Below are 22,150 nucleotides of genomic sequence, written 5' to 3'. Positions count from 1 at the left end.
CAAACAATCAATGGGAAGTCCCATTTTGCCTCTCTCCAGGCCTTGATAGAGTGGATGTAGAGAGGATGTTTCCTATGCTAGGATCAGAGGGCACATCCATTTAGAACAGAGATGAGGAGGAATTTCTTTAGCCAGGGAGCGGTGAATCTGTGGAATTCATTGCCACAGGTGGCTGTGGAAGCCAAGTCATTGGGTATATTTAATGCAGAGGTTGATAGGTTCTTGATTAGTCAGGGCATGAAGGGATACGGGAGAAGGCATGAGATTGGGTCTGGGAGGGAAATGGATGAAATGGCAGAGTAGACCCAATGGGCCAGATGGCCTAATTCTGCTCCTATATCTTATGGTTATTTAGGTTTGGGGTTGTTCCTTACTTCACAGACAAGTTATTTCATATCTTAAACCTGCATTTGAGCCATATCATAATCACGAGGACAGTTAAGGTGAAACACAAGACAGGGAGAACAAATTTTTGTAGTTTGCTTTATTAGGCATCAGAAGGTTGGAGGGTTTTTTTTCATTACAACAGGGTAAAACCATACAGATTTGAATAAAATTTTTGCATTTAGACATTTCCAATGGCTGATTCATTCTCACATTTAACATGACTGTTATAAGCAAGCTGCAAGTCCATGGAGATGCATTTTATACCTGTTTCCTTTCTCAGCTTCAGGCAATTCCTCTGCAAGAAAGTTCACTGTTGTTCTTCACACAAGCTATAAATTGCATCCTGCATTACAGTCTCTAAGGATTATTACAAGTTCATAACTTTGTTCCTCACTTCCCTTTCCAGCAAAATGACTCCTTGACATTTTATACTTTTAAATATACACTCTACACCCTCCCCCGGTTCATTGTTTTTGGGTTGGTTTGCAATTTGTCTCCCTATTACATAAATTTAACTTTATATTATGTAGTAATATGTTGGTTAAAAATGCCAAAAATATGAAAACATTTTCTCTACAACTCATGTTCTCAATATTACTGATTATTAATATTCATTTGTATTTGCACAGTTTGTCTTCTTCTGCAAATTGGTTGTTTGTCTGCCTTTGTGTGTAGTTTTTCATTGATTCCATTATATTCCTTTGTACCTACTGTAGGAAAATGAATATCTAGGTAGGATATGGAGACGTACATACTTTGATAATAAATTTACTTTGAACTTTGAAAAATGTTTTTCTTTAGACCAGGAAGATGAATGAAAAAGACAATGTCCTGCTGGAATCTGGTATTATTCAAAGAAGATTTTGCCAACAAAAAGACTAAAGAGGGAGGCTCAAGAGAACAACATACATGGCTCCTTTACAGGCTCTGAATTTGTGATCAGGAATTTTGAGGTGTTATATATATTTTGGTGTGTTTTCCAGAGGAATCGTAGCAGCAATGCTTTACAATAGGCTATCCAGAATATGCCTAGGTTAATGTAGCAATAGTATTGCTTGGAGAACATCACACAGATGGACTTCTTGTGAATTTCACTTTAACAGCAGGAAATAAGAATCCTAATAAGCCAATTGGATGCTCCTTCAGTCTGCCTCATATTCATGCAACTCCTCATTTGAAACATTGTGATTGATAGTTTGTGTTTAAGGTGATAGATATTAAAATAGGGCAATTCTCAAATTAAGCTTTGAAATGACGCAAATCACCGTCCCCATTCCGCAAGCCTCAGGATTGAGGGACGTCCACTTAGAGCAGAGATGAGGGGAAATTTCTCTAGCCAGAGGGTGGTAAATCTGTGGAATGCTTTGCCACAGCCAGCTGTGCAGGCCGAGTCATTGGGTACAATGAAGGTTCTTGATTAATTAGGGCATTAAAGTTACGGGGAGAAGGCAGAAGATTGGGATAATAGGTCAGCCATAATGCAATGATGGAGCAGTCTCAATGGGCTGAATGGCCTAATAACGCTCCTGCCTTATGATCTCAATACAATTTCCATTCCATTCTTCATCTCACCTGCAATATTCCAAAAGCAAACTTGTACCCCTGTAATATTACATACTGTTGCCATGCCAAAGCCTGGAATTCCTTTTTCCTCTGCCTCTCTGTGTTTGTTGTTGTTCCTCTCCCCACTTTTTAGTACATTGGGTGGCAACCTTGCTCTTTCTTTGACATTTGTCTATTATTTTTTACGAGACCAAGTTGCTAGCTCGATGCTCAACCCTGCAGGGCTGGAAAGCATGCAAGGAGCCAGCCGGATTCGAACCGAGGCCACTCACCTTGAAGTCTGGTGCAGATGCCACTACACCACCGGACAGCTATCTGTGTTCCCCCCCCCCCCCCGCTTCCATTATGGGCTCTAAAACCAACTTAAAACAGATGGAGTCCCCGGCTGTGTCCTCAGATCCTGTGCGGACCAACTGTTGGAAGTATTCGCAGCCACCTTTAACTTTTCCCTACTCCTGTCTGTGTTTCTGACCCCCTTTAAGAAGACCACTATTCTGTCAAAGCAGAATAAGGTAACACACCCTGATAACCACCGCCCAGTGGGTTGGACACCTTCCATCATGAGATGCTACAAAAGGCTTCATGGCACATGTCACCTTCACCCTCCCATCTAACCTCGACCCACTACTGAACACATGAACACCATCTCCCTAGCCCTACTCTGATCTCTTGAACATCTCAATAACAAAGACACCCATGTCAGATTCATTTTTATTGACTGTAGCTCCAAACAACTCCAAACAAGGTAATCTCAAAACTCAGATCTAAGACTCTGTATCCTTCCTCTGCAAATGGATCCTTGACTTCTTGACCAGCAGACCATGATCAGCAGATAGGCAGTAACACCTCCTCCACAGTTATCCTCAACACCACTGCCCCACGGAACTGTACCTTCAGCCCTTATTACCCATACATTCAAGACTGTGTGGCTGGGTTCTGCTCTGACCAGATACAAATTTGCAGGTGACACCACCATAGTTGGCATATCTCAAACCATGAAGAGACAGAGTACAGGAGGAAGATAGAAAGCCTAGTGGCATGATGTCAAGTCAAGACCCTTTCCATCAATATCCACAAAATGAATGAAGGAGCTGGTCAATAACTTCAGGAAACTGGATGCAGTACACATCCCTGTTAGTATCAATGGGCTGTGAGGTGCAGATAGCTGAGAGCTTTGAGCTCCTGGGTTTAAATATTGTGAATAATTTGTCCTGGACCAGCTATGTAGATGCTACAGCCAAGAAGGCACACCGGTGTCCTCAAAAGGCTAAAGAAATGTGGCCTGTCCCCAGTGACTCTAACCATTTTTAACAGACGCACGACGAAGAAACATTCCATGCAGATGCATCACAGCTTAAGATGGCTGTTGCTATGTGCAAGACCACAAGAAATTGCAGAGTGCATTCAAGATGGCGGCACGTACAGTCTTACAGCTCTCCAGTCCGAGCTCCGCAATTGCGTCTTGAGCAAAGGCAATAAAGTTTTATTCTATTCCAGAGTTGTGAAGACAGCCCAGTTCACCATGGAAACCAGACTCCTCTCCATTGACTCTGACTGCACTTCCTGTGCATCAGTAAAGCAGATAAGGACCCCTCTCATGCCAGTCATTTTCTCCTCCGTCATTCCGAAGATAAAAAATGCCTGAAAGCACAGACAAAAGCCTCTGCTTAGGAGCACATACTACCAGGTTGAAGGAAAGCTTTATCTTTCCAACCTGGCTCTGGGTCCCCTTCTCCCTCCCTTTCTCCCACGGTCCACTCTCCTCTCCGATTAGATTCCTTCTTCTCCAACCTTTTATCTTTCTAACCCACCTGCTTCACCTATCACCTTCTCACTATCCTCCTTCCTCTCCCCCCACCTTTTAATTCTGACATCTTCCCACTTCCTTTCCAGTCCTGATGAAGGCCCTCAGCCTGAAACATCGACTGTTTATTCCTCTCCCTAGATGCTGCCTGACCTGCTGAGTTCCTCCAGCATTCTGTGCGTGTGTGGCTTTGGATTTCCAGCATCCGCAGACTTCCTCGCGTTTAAGCTTTCTATCCTGCTGTTACCAGACTCCTGGATGAACTCTGTATCCACGAAGAATAAAAAGAACTCTGAACTTCCAATCTACCTCGCTAGAATTTCTCTGTAATGTCATATTCTGCACTCTGTTTTCCTCTGTGTGACCTTGATGTATGATGTGTGAGGTGTTGTCTGGATGGCACACCAACAAAAGTTTTCCCACTGTACCTCAGTACGTGTGACAATAATAAACCAGTGCCAGCTCTGTCCTTGGCCCCTACGTTGTTCTTGTCACCACTGCCGGGACACAGGGTGCTGACAGCAGCTTGCCAGATTCCTCTATCCTGGGCCAGTCTTCTATGTCTGGGTGTAGCTCATCGATACATCTTCTAGGTGAAGATCCTTCCTCTCCCAGGGACGAGATCTTTGGAGCTTCTGTTGGCGTTTCTGTAGCTCTGGGTTTTTATGGGGTGGGTTTGCTAATCCTTTGCCCAACCCCCACCTCTTTTTGTTGCCGGACATCGGACCAGAGTTCCACCACGTGCTGACCTTTTATCCCACTCTGAGATCAATCTATCTCCAAGAGGACCACAACTTTGTCAAGGGGTTTGGAGGCTTGTGTGTCCTAATGACATGGAGGTCTATGTTGGTTGGAGTCAGAGCTCTTGGTAAAGTCACCCATGTCAAACAGGTCAAAGGATAGAGGCCAGACTGAGAGAAGCCCACCAATCCTCCAGGTTTGGAGGTTCAGCTCAGGAGTTTGTCCCTGACTGGCAAAAACAAATTGTTATGGAAATAGCAATGGAAGTTCCTTGGAGCTTCATGCTGCCCTAAATACCAATGACATAACAGGCAGTAACCACTACCCGCACGGTGACTTGACTTTTAGTAATTTTTCCCTATTACTATCTCTTTGTGTGGCTCAACATTGGCTTTTTGTTGATTCACAGTGACGTCTGATGCCCATTCATGTTGAAGCTGCTATGCAAATGGAAGATGTCATCCAAGAACATTTGAGAGTCACGAGAGAATCTGCAGTTGCAGGAAATCCTGAGCAACACACAAAAAGCACTGGAGGAAGTCAGCAAGTCAGGCGGCGAATAAACATGTTTAAACATGTTTTGGGCCACAGTTCATCAGGACTGGAGAGGTAGGGGAAGAAGAAGACTGAAGAAGGAGCTGGGGGAAGGGGAGGAGTAGAAACTGTTAGGTGATAGGTGAGCCCAGGGGAGGGACTGGGTGGGTGAAGTGAGAAACTAAAATGGGATAGGTGGAAGAGGTAAAAGGCTGAGGAAAGAAATCTGATGGGAGAGGACAGTGGACAGTGGACCATGGGCGAAAGAGAAGGAGATGGATGTTGCCTGACCTGCTCAGTTCTTCTGGCATTTTTTGTGCGTTAGAGAACATCGGTTGCATTTCAAACATGACGGACGACAATACTCTGATTAGATAATCGGGTTTAACACGGAAGCATGCAAGATTATGTCCTCAGTCCTCCAATGGCCAGTGCATCTCCATCACAGCTCAGCCGCCTGCAGCTTGTCTGAAGGTATGCGATCAACTGGAAATGATCGGATTTAATACAAATCCAGGTTGGGCTGTGCTCACGATGGGCGGTTTGACAACAGATTGCAGAAAAGGCCTAGGCACAGCTGCACATGGTGTAGGGACAGGGCTGGATTCAAAGGCCTGCCCAATTGCACATTGACGGTGAACATGCATGTAATATGCATCAATTTAAAATGCCCTTCCCAAAGCTGTCAGGTCTAAATTCCTAAACACACCCGCGAGTCTAAGCCACAGGCAACAGCGTCTGATGACAACTCTGTGAAGTGCCATGAGAATTCTGTACTTAAGGCAAACATTGTGCTGTGGGAATGAGTGAATGACCTGAGGGAGGAAATGGGAACAGGAAAAGGAAGATTACATTCCCTTCCAATGCGGCTCTTTTCTAAATACTAATCCATGTTTTTAAAATATTCACATAAAATCTTATTGTAAGTACTGTCTGTAATAAATTAAGGATCAAGGATACTGTAGTTCCAAGCATTGACAATAACCTTCAGGATATTATTGTTGATGATAAAATTATAAATATATAATAATCTAAAAACAAGAATACATCTGATTTGAGAGTTAACCAGAACAAATATAAAATAATTTCAATTAATTAGAGCTAACTATACCTTTGTATATGCTGAGCTTTATAGATAGAATATAATAGGAGGATCGTGTTGTAATAATCCTGACTGTCTCCTGTAAGCAGACTGCAAAATATCCTTTCTGTTCGCTAGAAACTATGTACTTGTTCTTGATCTGGGGTGAGGTGAGGTGAGGAGAGAGGTGTGAAGAGGTTGGAAGGGAACAGCTGGTTGAAGAACGGGCACCATTAATTCTTGCTCTGCATTTTTCCTGCCTTCTCATCCTCGGCAGTCTTGTCCCTCTCTGCGGCCCGTGCTTTCTCCATGCCGTCCGCTCCTGCGCTTCTCCGGAAGCCACCGCCAGCAGTGAAGGTCTTTGTCTCAGAGAAGATGGAGGTAAAGGTAGGGATCATGAACGCGGGAGAACCGCCACCTACTGTGTTCAGCCGAGTCTCCTCTCCCTCCAGCAGTTTCCTTGAAAAGATTCAGAATATTACGTTACTAAAGTAGTATTTTTTAAAACACACAGTGGGTACATGGAACACATTGGCAGCGGTGGTGGCAGAAAGGGACGTTTAAGGGGCTCTTAATAGGCACATTTGGTCATTTGTATGTGATTGATCGACGTTATCGTGTTCTTTGTTTCCCTGTGAATGCCTGCAAGAAAATGAATCTCGAGATGGTGAATGGTGATATACGCACTTTGATAATAAATGTACTTTGAAGTTTGAACATGGATGATAGAAAAATGGAAGGCTACGTGGGAGGAAAGGGTTCCATTGATCTTAGAGTAGGTTAGAGGTTGGCAGAACATTATGGGCCAAAGGGTCTGTACTGGGCAATAATGTTCTATGTTCTATTCTGGTTTTTATATGGGTTTGGGGGTGGAAAATTAATTTCATTTTTTTCTGATACATAGGCTAGCAAAAACAGTACTTTCAGACCCAATTTGTAATTCAAATTCTATATGGGAACTTGAATATTTGGTTAAGTCTATTTTTAAAGTGTGATTTCACATAAAACACTTCTCAGTAATCTAAGCATTTAAATAAGTAAATTCAACCAAATTTCAAGTCTCACCCACCTGCCTTTCTCCACACTCCACACCACCCCTCCCCAACCGGGCTCTTTTTCCTACTCCTACTGCACGGGAGGAAAGTGCACTGCAGAGAGCTGTGGACTCAGTCAGCTCCATCATGGGCACTAGCCTCCATAGTATCCAGGACATCTTCAATGAGCGATGCCTCAAAGAGGTCATTAAGGACCCCCATCACCCAGGTCATGACTTGTTCTCATCGCTACCATCAGGTAGGAGGTACAGGAGCCCAAAGGCACACACTCAGTGATTCAGGAACAGCTTCTTCCCCTCTGTCATCCAATTTCTAAATGGACACTGAGCCCATGAACAGTACCTCACTACTTTCTTATTTCTATTTTTTTGCATTACTTATTTAACTATAGTAACTCACATGTTTTCCTCTCTATTGTAATGTATTACACTGCACGCTGCCACAAATTTCACGATGTGTGCCGGTGAGGTTAAACCTGATTCTGATTCCTCACCACTCCTCAGTTCACCTATCACCTAAGCCCCCTGACTCACCCCCACCACCCCTGCTTCTTATAGTGGCCATCCTTGCTCTTCAATCTCAACATTGATGCAGGAATATTAGCAATTCCTTTCTCCCCACAGATAGTGCACCACCTGCCAAGTCCCTCCGACCGTTTGAATTTAGCACAAAGCACGTTTCTTGTCTACCAATAACTATTAAACTTACTACAATGATGATCAAGAAGCATTGAGCAAATTATTTCACTGATCGTATTGTAGAACTGGCTCTACAATGACGTTCATTGTTCTTGATGAGAAATTTGAAATACTCTTTTAAGATTTGATCAAATTGATTGTAAAACATTAATGAATATTGACTTATCGCCTCCAGAAGTTTTCAACTATTCTGTTAAAAACCATAAGATACAAGTGCAGAAGTAGGCCATTCAGCCCATTGAATCTGCTCTGCCATTCTATCATGGCTGACTTACTATCCCCCCAACCCCTCTGCCTCCTCCTGTACCTTTGACATCCATACTAATCAAGAAACTGCCAGCCTCTGCTTTAGATGTACTCAATAACCTGGTCTCCATATCCATCCATGGCATTGAATTCCACAGATTCAGTACCCTCTGGCTAAAGAAATACCTTCATCCCTGTTCTAAAGGGACGTTCTTGTCCATGGATGGGTTTGCTAAACAAACTTTCAGTAAATGCTTCTGTGAGAGTTAGCAGGCTGGGATAATTAGCACACCAAGACATCGTTACAAAGTAGGCCTTTACCTATATGCAGCTATTTCGATGTCCAGGGCCATTTTGACGTTGAGCAAATCTTGGTACTCTCTCAGATGCTGAGACATTTCACTCTTAGTGGATTGCAAAGCATTTTCAAGTTGATTGATGGTCTCCTGTTGAAGTTAAAAGAAGTACAATCAGGTTTTTAGTTTTACAGTTTTTAAGTCTTCCACACCTGCTAAAGGCAAATTGGAAATCATTGTATAGGCTATCACCATATGGCTGAAGACCCATCTTTAATCGAGATAAAACTCTAGTCAAAATGTTTCAGTAAAAGCTAAACGCTCTTTAAGTATATAAAGGGTAAAAGAGAGTTGAGGGTAGATATAGGACCAATAGAAAATGTCGCTGGAGATTTGGGACTTGGGAGTCCTTGTGCAGGATACCCTAAAGGTTAACTTCCAGGTTGAGTTGGTGGTGAAGAAGGCGAATGCAATGTTGGCATTCGTTTTTAGAGGTATAGAATATAAGAACAGTGATGTGATGTTAAGGTTCTATAAGGCACTTGTGAGACCACACTTGGAGTGTTGTGTGCAGTTTTGGGCTCCTTATTTTAGAAAGGATAAACTAACCTTGGAGAGAGTTCAGAGAAGATACACAAGAATGATTCCAGGAATGAAAGGGTTACCATATGAGGAACGTCTGGCAGCTCTTGGGTTGTAATACCTGGAGCTCAGGAGAATGAAGGGTGATCTCATAGAAACATTCCAAATGTTAAAAGGCCTGAACAGATTAGATATGGCAAAGTTATTTCTCACTGTAGGGGAGTCTAGGACAAGAGGGTACAACTTCAGGTTTGAAGGACGTCCATTTAGAACAGAGATGTGGAGAAATTACTTTAGTCAGAGGGTGGTAAATCTGTGGAATTTGTTGCCAAAAGCGGCTGTGGAGGGCAAGTCATTGGGTGCATTTCAGGCAGAAATAGATAGGTTCTTGATTAGCCAGGGCATCAAAGGGTATGGAGAGAAGGCAGGGGAGTGGGGATGACTGGAAGAATTGGATCAGCCCATGATTGAATGGCAGAGCAGACTCGATGGGCTGAATGGTCTACTTCTGCTCCTATACATTATGGTCTTCAAATGTACAGTCTTGGCAGAGATTCATTCTTAACTAAATACAAGCATTAAAAGATTCTATATCTGTCATATCCAAACATTGAAAAATCAGTTGGGTCAATGACCAACCGAGTGCAAAGATGTGCTGGGCAACCTGCAAATATCGCCAAGCTTCCGGTGCTAACAGACCATGCCCACAAGTTACTAATCCTAACCCATACATCTTTGGAATGTGGGAGGAAACCCATGTGATTACGGGGACAGCGTACAGACCCCTCATAGGATTGATGGGAATTGAATCACAGTGGTTGATTGCTGTAAAGAGTTGTGCTAACCGCTACACTATCGTGCTGTCCTCTCTATTTTGCTCAAATTACATAAAATATTTAGCACAGAAATATTCAGCACAACCATTTGAGAATTGTTCCATCCTTCCTCAATTAATTTTCTCAAAATAATTTCCGTTCCTGTTAATCTTACCCATATTGTGAGCACTTACCAATCCCAAATTCAAAATAAAATTTATTATCACAGTATAATAGTAACTGTAACAGGATCAATGAAAGATCAACCAGAGTGCAGGAGACAACAAACTGTGCAAATGCAAATATAAATAAATAGCAATAAATAACAAGAACATGAGATAACAAGACAGAGAATCCTTAAAGTGAGATCATTGGTTTGGCCACTACAACTATACCTATACAAAGACTGATATCAGATTTGCAACCTCGATTTACCAGTGACTAGGTGATCCAGATCCTTTCGAATATACAATGTAATGGACATCGAGAACTGTGCAGAAGTCTTAGGCAAACATATATAGCTAGGCTATTTAAGACTTTAGCAATTTTATGTATTGCGCTGTTCTGTGCCACAAAACAAAAACAAATTTCATGACATATGTGAGTGATGATAAACCTGATTCTGATATGGGTCTCGGCTGTGGACTGAGAGTGGGAAGGGGGCAGGGAGAGGGGAATCATGGCTGGGAAAAGGGGAAGGGAGAGGGGAGGAAGTGGGAAGCACCAGAGAGACATTCTGTAGTGATCAATAAACCAATTGTTTGGAATCAAATGACCTTGCCTGGTGTCTCAAGGGTGGGTGTGTCTGCATCCACGCCAACCCCCACCCCGGCACTTCTTCTCTGCCACTTGTCCCACACCCCTCCCATGACACTTCACCCTCATCATTCCCAACATCCTTTGCTCCTGCCAGATTTACACACTTGCTGTCCGCTCCATATTGACAACTACAGTACTGTGCAAAAACCCTTAGGCACCCTAACCATTTATATGTGCCTAAGACTTTTGCACAGTGCTGTGAAAACTGAGCTTAAATTGAGTTGTGTGGTGTAGTAGTTAGCAAAATGCTACCACAGCCCAGCAACCTGGATTCAGTCCCACCGCTGTCTATCAGGAGTTTGAATGTTCTCCCCATGACCAAGCGTAGGTTTCCTCCAAGTGCTCTGGTTTCCTCCCACATTCCAAAGATACATGGGTTAGTAGGTTGACTGGTCACATGGGTGTAATTGGGCTGTGCAGTACAAACTGTTCACCTCGATACTTACACCCGTATGTATGGTGTTTACTCCAGTGAAACAAAAACCTACAAATTAATTCTAAATCTCTGTGGATCATTGATACATTATGGAATGTACAAGGCCTGCACTTTAACTGAAACAGTGTACTTTAACTGCACTGCAGTCTGTGATAAACAGTAACCATAAAGCCACAGAGGAGATATTGGGACATGAAAGGTATATTTTAGGAAACAAGACCACATGACCAAAAGATACAGGAGCAGAGTTAGGCCATTTGGCCCATTGAGTCTGTTCCACCATTTGATCATGGCTGATTAATTTCCCTCTCAGACCCAATCTCCTGTCTTCTCCCCATAACCTTTCATGCCCTGATTAATCAAGAATTTATCCTGAAATATATACTCAATGACTTGGCCTCCACAGCCATCTGTGGCAATGAATTCCACAGATTCACCACTCTCTGGCTAAACAAATTCCTCCTCATTTCTGTTCTAAATGGATGTCCCTCTATTCTGAGGTCATGTCCTCTGGTTCTAGACTCCCCACCATAGCGAATATCCTCTCCACATCCACTCTGTCGAAGCCTTTCAACGTTCAATGAGGTCCCCCTCCTCATTCTTCTGAATTCCAGTGAGTACAGGCCCGGAGTCTGTACTCAGAGTTTCAGAGGGGAAGAGATCAGGGCACTTGTTAAGGCTTTGCTGTTTGGAACGAAGGAGGATTAGAGGTGACTTGATAGAGGTGCACAAGATGATAAGAGGCATAGATAAAGTGGATAGCTGGCGCCTTTTTCACAGGTCAGCAAAGGCTGATACAAAAGGGCATCATTTTGACGTGATTTGATGAAAGCATAGGTGCATATCAGAAGTAGTTTTTTGAAAAAAACAGAGTGGTGGGTGCATGGAACGTGTTGCCAGGGGTGATGGTAGAGGCAAGTACATCAGAGATATTTAAGAGACTCTTAGATAGGTACATGGATGATAGAAAAATTGAAGTTTTTGTGAGATGGAAGATTATGTGAGAGGGAAGGGTTAGAATGATCTTGGAGTAGGTTAAATAAAAGGTTAGTACAACATTGTGGGCTGAAGGGCCTGTACTGTTCTATATTTAAAAGGTGTCTAGTGCATTGAGCGCTCTGGAAAGTGAAGGGAAACGGACCGTTGCCATAGCCTCTGGAAACGGGGAGAGGGATGATCTATAGAGGTAGAACTATGTCAGAGTCATTTTGATGTGAGACACCGAGGGAAGTGTTGCCATTTGGCTGGATGAATATTGAGCGTCTACCTGCATGTTATTGATCTCCTCGTTGTGTCTCTCCTCCATCTCCTGCATTTGCTTCTCTAGAGATTCATTGGTGCTTTTGACAGCTTCAATTTCAATGTTTCTCGACTGCAGCTGGCGCCGGTACTCTGAAATCTCCTCCTTGGCTGCCCGGGCAGCCTCGTTGCCACGCGCTGCGTTCTCCGTGAAGTTGGCGAACTTTGACTTGTACCACTCTTCCGCCGTTTGCTGGTTCTTTAATGCTATCATCTCATACTGGGATCTGATTTCCTTCAGAGCGGCCGTCAGATCCGGCTTGCTCACGTCGACCTCCACTGACACCTAGCAGGAGGCAAGGTCATTGATTAAGGTCAGAACACAAAGTCACAGGTCTTTGAAGCACAAATCACTAGACCATTTTAACAATGGTGATACAGTACTGTGCAAAGTCTTACACATGTATAGCTAGGGCACCGAAGACTTTTGCACAGTACTGTAGTAATTTTATGTACTGTATTGCACTGAATGCTGCCACAAAATAAAAACAAATTTCATGACATATTTGAGTGATGATACACCTGATTCTGATTTGAGTCTCTATTGTGGACTGAGAGAGGGAAATGGGACAGGGAGAGGGGAATCATGTTTGGGAAAAGGAGAAGGGAGGGAGAGGGAGCGGGAAACACCAGAAAGACATTCTGTAATGATCAATAAACCAATTGTTTGGAATCAAATGACCTTACCTGGTGTCTCAGGGCAGGGTGTGTCTGCACCCAAGCCAACCCCTCCCCCTCGCCCCGGTACTCATTTTCTGCCACCTGTTCGCGACCCCTTCCATGGTATTCCACCCTCACCATTCCCAATACCTTTCGTTCCCACAAGATTTACAAATGCGCTGTCTGCTTCACGTTGACGATACAGTACTGTGCAAAAGTCTTAGGCACCCTGGCTATATAGATGTTCCTAGGACCTTTGTACAGTACCGTGGGTCCACTGGAAGAGTGTGTTTTGCCTGGCCTGCAGAGATTTTACCTGGAGCATGAAATGTACAGCTGTTTGCACACCCAGATCCAAATTGAAACCAGGACTAAAGCATCAGGATGTGATCGCATGGCCCTAATCACTGACTGTAAACACTGTGAATAATGTTAAATTACAGTATTCTAATGTTGTGAAATGTTCCAACGTGACAGAGGTGTGCAAGATGATCATGTAGACAGCCAAGAGGATTTCCCAGCCCCACTTACCCCCCCAATGGAAATGACTAATACTAAGGGGCATAATTTTAAGGTGATTGGAGGAAAGTATAGGGGGAAATCAGAAGTAAGTTTTTTTTAACTCAGAGTGTGGTGGGTGCATGGAACACACTGCCCGAGGGGCTGATAGAGGCAGACACGTTAGGGACATTTAAGAGACTCCTAGGCAAATGGATGAAAGTAAACTGGAGGGCTATGCGGAAGGGAGGGGTTAGATTGATCTTACAGTCGGTTAAATGATTGGCACAAGCGTGTGGGCCGAAGGATTGAATCTTCCAACCATTACAAACAGATGATAAATCAAAATTTCTTCTGATGTTGCAAGAGGAATATTGATCAAAATTCCAGATAATGCTCCTGAACAATACCATGTTTGTTTCAAACCATTAACCCTTTGCACCAGAGAGTCCAGGTAGGAACTTGGTTTCTCATAGCAAATCAAGGACACTCACAACACGCTGGAGGAACTCAGCAGGTCGGGCAGCATCCGCGGAAACGATCAGTCAACGTTTCGGGCCGGAACCCTTCGTCAGGACTGAAGAGGGAAGGGGCAGAGGCCCTATAAAGAAGGTGGGGGGAGGGTGGGAAGGAGAAGGCTGGTAGGTTCCAGGTGAAAAACCAGTAAGGGGAAAGATAAAGGGGTGGGGGAGGGGAAGCAGGGAGGGGACAGGCAGGAAACCTGAAGAAGGAATAGGGGGAAACACAATGGGTAGTAGAAGGAGGTGGAACCATGAGGGAGGTGATAGGCAGCTGGGGGAGGGGCAGAGTGACATAGGGATAGGGGAAGGGAGGGGGAGGGAATTGCCCGTGTCCTAAAAGACGAGGTAGCCCCACCGTAACCTACACTCATTTAGCTGGCTCCAAACCAAATTATATTCTCCTGATTCTATTTCAATGACTACGATTTGTACTATAGTAATGGGAGGCGGGGTGGAGACACGTCTGTATCAAAGGAGGTGTGAGGTGCTCCTTCCCTCCGCTAGCCTGCAGGTCACCCTCGGGCGAGGTGTAGCACCTGATTAGCCTCCCCCCCCCCCACCGGATCAGGGTCAGGTGAAGCCACCGGAGCAGCCTGACATGCTGAGTTCTTCCAACGTTTTGTGGGCGTTGCCCTGAATTTTCAGCATCTGCAGACTTTCTCGTGTTTATAAAACTACTCATTTTAGAGAGAAAAAAATAGCCGGCCGTTCGTATAATCGTAGCAAAAGGAGGAGAAGCATTGAGATCGTCCCGACAAGTTGCATCTCCGTCGGGGATGGGAGCGGCAGATCATCGGACAGGAAGCCCCAACGAGGGACTGTGAGGATCGCTGAGAGGATCATAGGGGTCTCCCTAGTATCCATCGGGGACATTTATCAGGAGCACTGCGAATGCAGGGCCCTTAGTATTATGAAGGATCCCACTCATCCATCCAGCATCCTCTTTGTCTTTCCACCACCGGTGCATGAAAACAAGGCTGGGAAACAACTTCTTCCCCCAGGTCATTAGGCTTTTGAACTCCCCCCCCCCGCCCCCGCTCCCGCTACATCGCATTCGAAGTGTCGCCGGATAATCTGTTCCGTACCTTACAATATTTAAGTTTACTTTGTCATTTTTGCGTGATTCATCTGTAGATTTTATTTTCTTACCTTCATAAGTTAAAAGTGTACTGCTGTGCTTTACACGCTGGTCTGGATTAATATATACATGTATATAGTTAGATGACATTAAACTTGACTTGAAAATAAACCAATTAAACATATTTCACAAGAAATTAACCGTTGTTTTGATGCCACTGGAACTGGGTGCAAGCGAGGGAGCCGAGAAAAGTCGATGTAATTCATTCAAACCATTAATTCTGCCCCTCATTAGAATCAATACTTGGAGTGTATTTTTTTCGGTCTAAAAGATAGTGAATGCGAAGCGCAGAATTGATTTTTAACCAAACAGCGCCTGGACCACAGCCAGCCGCTCTGGCGCACCGATCCGCAGCCCAGTGCGGCCGTGTTTCAGTCGAGAAGGTGACCGAATCTTCATCGATCAACGAAAGGACGCACGGACGGAGAACCTAAACACAAAGAGATTCTGCAGATGCTGGAAACCCGGAGCAACACACACACAAAATGCTGGAGGAACAGCAGGTCAGACAGCATCTATGGAGAGGAATAAACTGTCCACGTTTCAGGCCGAAATGCGCAATCGGGACCCCGCTTTACCGCGTCCTGCCGGGGTATGATGCTTGGTACAATTCGTTAAACATACTCAGCCAGCGTTTTTTATTTCAGAGTCGCGTGGACACAGGAAATATCAGCCCTACCATAAAATGTTTGTACAAATAGCGACCTGACAGCTAATTTTCCGTGCACACCCCGTGTCCCTTAGTAAAAATCTACCCATCTCCGTATCGAATGTGAAGATCAGAAACCTGGAGAAATAAAAAAACAGAAAACGTTGGAAACATTCAGTCAGGAAGGCAGCATCTGTGGAAAGAGAAACGGTTAAGGTTTCTGGTCCGTCCCTCCCCCCCATCTCCTTCATGGGCAATAGCCTCCCCTCACCTACCCCCAGCATCTAGGACGTGCCCTCTTCTCATTGCTACCCAGGGAGGAGGTACAAAAGCCTGAAGACCCACACTCGGTGTTTTAGAAACAGCTTCCATCAGATTTCTGAACGGACAATATTTTGCCCCCTTTTAAACTATTACGTATATACACTTTCCTTACTGTAATGTACAATATAGTTATGTGTTGCACTGTCACGCTGCAGCAAAACAGCACATTTCACGACATATGCCAGTTATAATAATGTAGACACAGGCACACCAGATGCTGCTGAACTCGGCGGTCCGGCAGCATCTGTGGAGGGAAGTGGGCTTGAATATACCAGCTTCGCTGCCCAGTCGGGGGCACTTTCCGCATCCTTGCGCGCTCTACCTGGCTGGCCTGCAGGGCGGCTTGTAAGTCGGCCACATCCTCCTGGTGGATTTTCTTCATGAACGCTATCTCATCCAGGAGGGACTCGATCTTCTTCTCCTGCTCCAGCCTGGCCAAGGTGGCGTCGCCCAGGTCCTTCCTGTGCGCCTTCAGCGTGGCCTCGGCTTGCTTCCGCAGCTGGAGCTCTTCGTCGTACTTGTCCCTCAGCTTGTCGAGGCAGCTGGCCAGCTGCTCGCACTCGAGCCGCAGCTGGCTCCGTTCGTGGCTCAGCTCCTCCACCCGGGTGCGCAGGTCGCGGATCTCCTGCTCGTAGACCTGGTTCAGGCGGGATGGCTCGGCTTGCTTCTGCCGCAGCCCCGCCACCTCAGCCTCCAGCACCTTGTTCTGCTGCTCCAGCTGGTGCACCTTGTCGATGTAGGTGACGAAGCGGTCGTTCAACCCCTGGAGCTGCTCCTTCTCGTTGGTCCTGATGATCTTGAACTCGTTGTTGACCGCCGTGCATTGGGACAGGTCGAACGAGTCGGGGGAAGAAGGGTAGCGGCTAGCTCTCTTGTAAGAGAAGGGGGAGAGGCTCCTCGACACGGACACCTTCGTCACCGAGCTTCGGGACGGGCTGCTGGATGTCAACCGACTGGACAACCGCAGGCAGTCCCCGAAACCCTTACGGTAGGGTCCATGGTAAAAGTCGGCGGTGTAGCTCATCTCGGGGATCAGGCTGCGGACTCTCGCCCTGCGTCGAATGAACAAAGGAGCCTCTGCAAAGCCGTCTTTAGTACCCGGCATGTGAGCGGACACAGCGAATCCGCAGCGCCCAGCACCCCATTCGGCCCCTCCCTTGTTACGACCCTCCGAGGCTTACCGTCCCTCCTTGCAACCAAATCACGTCGTGCCTGACTTCAGCAGAAAATGTACGCATTTCTGTTAATGTTTAATACGCGAAGGGCTGACTTTTAACAGGCGGGGGAACGAAATTATCTGAGGCACATCTACAGATTTTAAACATCTCCCCCCACCCCCCCAGAAAGATCTTGGTGTTATTTCATGTGGTACACCAGAAGTGAAAACGTGAAATAACTGATCCGCCGCCACAATCGGTCTGTCCATTTCCAGCCTTCAAATCACTGAAGCGTGAAAATCTGTCTGTCCCCGTCCTTACTTTCCATACGCGTGGATATTATTGTCTAGAAATAAGCGAACTGCCCGACACAATGTCATACACAACGAGGGTGGACTTACACCTTTTCTGATAGCGCCTGGAACAATTTGTCAGAACTAAAATTAACTATTTTTCCATTGTCCCCCCCCCAATTCGCAAAAGGAATAACGCTGACATTTTATACTTAGTAATTACATTTCTGAACACGCTTTTTCCTATTGTCCCAAGTTTGAAATCGGAGTATTGTGTCTGAAATTCCTCTTTAACCCCCTTGCGCTCCTGGCAGACGATAAAATCAAAGCGGCGGGGATGGGGTCACATGGGCTGGACCTTCATCTCTCAGACAACCAATCGTGTTGCAGTATTTGGCTGCTGCTCAGATTTGCAGGGGTGGTTACAGTTGCCGCATTGGAGCGTCTTTGTCGGCTGCAAAATACAAAAAAAATGCAGAGCCACAGCAGGTCAGGCAGCAACTATGGAAAGGGATTAAGAGCCGACGTTTTGGCCGTAATGTCAACTGCGTGTTCCTCTCCGTACTTGCTCCCTGACCTGCCGAGTTCCTGCAGCATTTTGGGTGCGCTGCTCGCTGCCTTGGATTTCCAGCACTGCAGGAAATCTTGTGTTTTCAAAATTAATTAATTTATGTATTGAGATTAAGCACAATAAACTGGACTGGTCAAAGAACACTGAGGCTGTCTACAAGAAGGGTCAGAGCCGTCTCTATTTCCTGAGGAGACTGAGGTCCTTTAACATCTGCCGGACGATGCTGAGGATGTTCTACGAGTCTGTGGTGGCCAGTGCTATCATGTTTGCTGTTGTGTGCTGGGGCAGCAGGCTGAGGGTGGCAGACACCAACAGAATCAACAAACTCATTTGTAAGGCCGGTGATGTTGTGGGGATGGAACTGGACTCTCTCACGGTGGTGTCTGAAAAGAGGATGCTGTCTAAGTTGCATGCCATCTTGGTCAATGTCTCCCGTCCACTACATAATGTACTGGTTGGGCACAGGAGTACATTCAGCCAGAGACTCATTCCACCGAGATGCAACACAGAGTGTCATAGGAAGTCATTCCTGCCTGTGGCCATCAAACTTTACAACTCCTTCCTTGGAGGGTCAGACACCTTGAGCCGATAGGCTGGTCCTGGACTTATTTCATAATTTACTGGCATAATTTACATATTACTATTTAACTAGTTATGGTTCTATTACTATTTATTATTTATGGAACAACTGTAAAGAAAACCAATTTCCCCTGGGATTAATAAAGTATGACTATGACTATGACTATGACTGAAAAAGCAATATGGGGAGAAAAGATGAGATACAAAGGCAAGCTAGCCAAGAATATAAAGGAAGGCCCTTGAATACAGAAATGAGTGAATTTATTATGGGGAACAAGGAAATGGCAGACGAGTTGAACAGGTAATTTGGATCTGTCTGTCTTCACTAGAGAAGACACAAACAATCTCCCAGATGTAATAGTGGCCGGAGGACCTGGGGTAACGGAGGAACTGAAGGAGATTCACATAAAGCAGAAAATGGTGTTGGATAGACTGATGGGACTGAAGGTTGATAAATCCCCAGGGCCTGATGGTCTGCGCCCCAGGGTACTTAAGGAGGTGGCTCTAGAAATTGTGGACGCATTGATAATTAATTTCCAATGTTCTATAGATTCAGGATCAGTTCCTGAGGACTGGAGGGTAGCTAATGTTATCCCACTTTTTAAGAAAGGAGGGAGAGAGAAAACAGGGAATTATAGACCCTGATATCAGTGGTGGGGAAGATGCTGGAGTCAATTATAAAGGATGAAATAGCGGCACATTTGGATAGCAGTAACAGGATCGGTCCGAGTCAGTGTGGATTTACAAAGGGGAAACCATGCTTGACTAATCTTCTTTGTGATACCTGCCACTGAAACCAAGCAGTTACAGTAACAATGGCGGCCCCTGTTTCCATCCGGGGGTCAGTGTGGACATGGTGGAGGATTACAAATACCTGGGGATACGAATTGACAATAAACTGGACTGGTCAAAGAACACTGAGGCTGTCTACAAGAAGGGTCAGAGCCGTCTCTATTTCCTGAGGAGACTGAGGTCCTTTAACATCTGCCGGACGATGCTGAGGATGTTCTACGAGTCTGTGGTGGCCGGTGCTATCATGTTTGCTGTTGTGTGCTGGGGCAGCAGGCTGAGGGTAGCAGACACCAAAAGAATCAACAAACTCATTTGTAAGGCCAGTGATGTTGTGGGGATGGAACTGGACTCTCTGACGGTGGTGTCTGAAAAGAGGATGCTGTCCAAGTTGCATGCCATCTTGGACAATGTCTCCCATCCACTACATAATGTACTGGGTGGGCACAGGAGTACATTCAGCCAGAGACTCATTCCACCGAGATGCAACACAGAGCGTCATAGGAAGTCATTCCTGCCTGTGGCCATCAAACTTTACAACTCCTCCCTTGGAGGGTCAGACACCCTGAGCCAATAGGCTGGTCCTGGACTTATTTTCTGCCATAATTTACATATTACTATTTAATTATTTATGGTTTTATATTGCTATATTTATACTCTATTCTTGGTTGGGGCAACTGTAACAAAAATCAATTTCCCTCGGGATCAATAAAGTATGACTACTACTACTACTACTAATGTTCACTATATACCTTAAGTCCAGAATATACCTTAACACCCCCAGGTTTATAATAATCTATCATGACTGGGTTTCACACAAATTTCAACTGTCAGCAAGGAGAAGGAACTTCAGTTAGAGGACCGAATTGAGATTTTTTTGAACGGGTTGGTTCCATGGCTCTTTGTTTTGTGACTGTCTGTGGGAAGTCGAATGTCAGAGCTGGATACTGCATACATGCTTCAATAATAAATGTACTTTGAACTTTGAAATTGTGGGGTTGATTTAAAGAGATTACACTTATTTGTCATATGTGCATCGAAACATACAGTGAAATGCGTTGCTTGCGTCAAATCAAATTAGCGAGGATTATGCCTGGGGCAGCCCACAAGTGTTGCCATAGTTCCGGCGCCAACATATCATGCCCCTAACTCACTAATACTTTTGGAAGGTGGGAGGAAACCAGAGCATTTGGAGGAAACCCACACAGCCAATGGGAGAATGTACAAACACCTTACAGACAGTGGCGGGATTTGAACCGTGATCTCACAGCCTGTGCTGTGAAGTGTCGCGTTAACCATGCATGATTTCCCAAGAGCGGAGAAGATCTGACAAATTGTTTTCAATAGAAACCGATGCCCCTAGCAGGAAGGTCCACAGAGGACCTGGATTTAAAATGATTTCCAAAGGGACTAGGGGTAAATGAGGAATATAAGCAGGATCAAATCCCAATAATGGATTTTTATTTGGGATGTGGATAAATACTGGAAATGGAAAGATAACTCCAGCGTTGTTGGGGCGTTGGGAATAATAGGACTGCTGACTGACCCATTTCTATGCAGTGAGGTGACAGCTCAGGATGAAAGTACTAACAGCAGAACGGAAGGCAATTCATTCCACACCGGACACATTTGATTGCATTAGGAAGCATCCACATTAATTTACTTGCTTCAAATGCCTTCAATGTGCACTTCTAACTGAGTCTTAGAGCCTTAATTAACCAGGCACACATCACACGAGGCTGCAGCTTTGGTCTAATGAAACAGGAAGGCAATGTGTTGTAGCTGACATCTTTCCCAATGGGAGTACAGTAACTAATGTCTCTGCAGTCCTATGCTGTATCAGGGCTGGTGCAGTTCTTCACCTTGGGCAGCTTCTTGTCAGTTGCTTCAGCCCTGCAGATAATCAGCATTGCACAGTTAAAACAACATAAATGTTCTGCCACTCTTGCCTTTACTGCAGTTTAAAGGACTATCTATTTATTCAATACCTCAGCAAATATTGATGGCGCTTCGATTAAAATCAATACCTGACAGAGGTTGGTTTGCTGAACAGGATGTAGATTGGGAATATGCGAAGAGTAAAAATTAAGTTCACAGACACTAAAGCATAGGTTTGTCTACATTTAAATAGGTTATCTCCTCCAAGAGGACCACAACCTTGTTCTACGGTTTGGAGACTTGCAACCCACAGAACTACGTTGGCTGGAGTCAGGGATTTATGCTTTGGCTCTTGGGAGGGTCACCCATGGCAAACAGGTCAGAGGGTAGAGGTCAGACTAAGAGTGGTTCACTGGTCCTCCAGAATTGGGGTTCAGCTCAGGGCTAACAACCCTGACTGGCCTAAAAAAAATTGTTATGGAAACAGGCTGCGCTAAACGCCAGAGGCATAACAGGCACTTGATTGATTGATGATGAAATAGGTTATCTGTTAAGGATCGTTCTGAGGTTATGGCATTTTGCATAATTGTTGATGAACTAAAACAAGGAACAGCCTTCAGGAAATAAAACCAGTACATAATTTTGCCCAATGTTTCTTTAATCAATATATGTTAATGTTTCCTTAATCAATATATAGAGGTCCAAGCTAGAGAGAGTGTGATACTGGATTAGGGAAT

General features: G+C 44.9%; 1 protein-coding gene across 1 annotated transcript; it reads right to left on the bottom strand.

The window, feature by feature from the left end:
• Positions 1 to 475: 475 nt before the first annotated feature.
• On the bottom strand, positions 476 to 18,331 carry LOC134351105 (low molecular weight neuronal intermediate filament-like). Its single transcript, XM_063057186.1, has 4 exons — positions 16,469 to 18,331; positions 12,325 to 12,642; positions 8,431 to 8,555; positions 476 to 6,569 (listed from the first exon to the last, which is right to left on the bottom strand). The coding sequence occupies exons 1-4, from the start codon at positions 17,249 to 17,251 to the stop codon at positions 6,344 to 6,346; spliced, it is 1,452 nt and encodes a 483-aa protein (XP_062913256.1). The 5' UTR covers positions 17,252 to 18,331; the 3' UTR covers positions 476 to 6,343.
• Positions 18,332 to 22,150: the final 3,819 nt, after the last annotated feature.

Source organism: Mobula hypostoma, chromosome 8 (genome assembly GCF_963921235.1).
Source record: "Mobula hypostoma chromosome 8, sMobHyp1.1, whole genome shotgun sequence".
Lineage (NCBI taxonomy): Eukaryota > Metazoa > Chordata > Chondrichthyes > Myliobatiformes > Myliobatidae > Mobula > Mobula hypostoma.
Note: the sequence above shows the minus strand (reverse complement) of the source record. Positions and strands in the feature narration are given on the sequence as shown.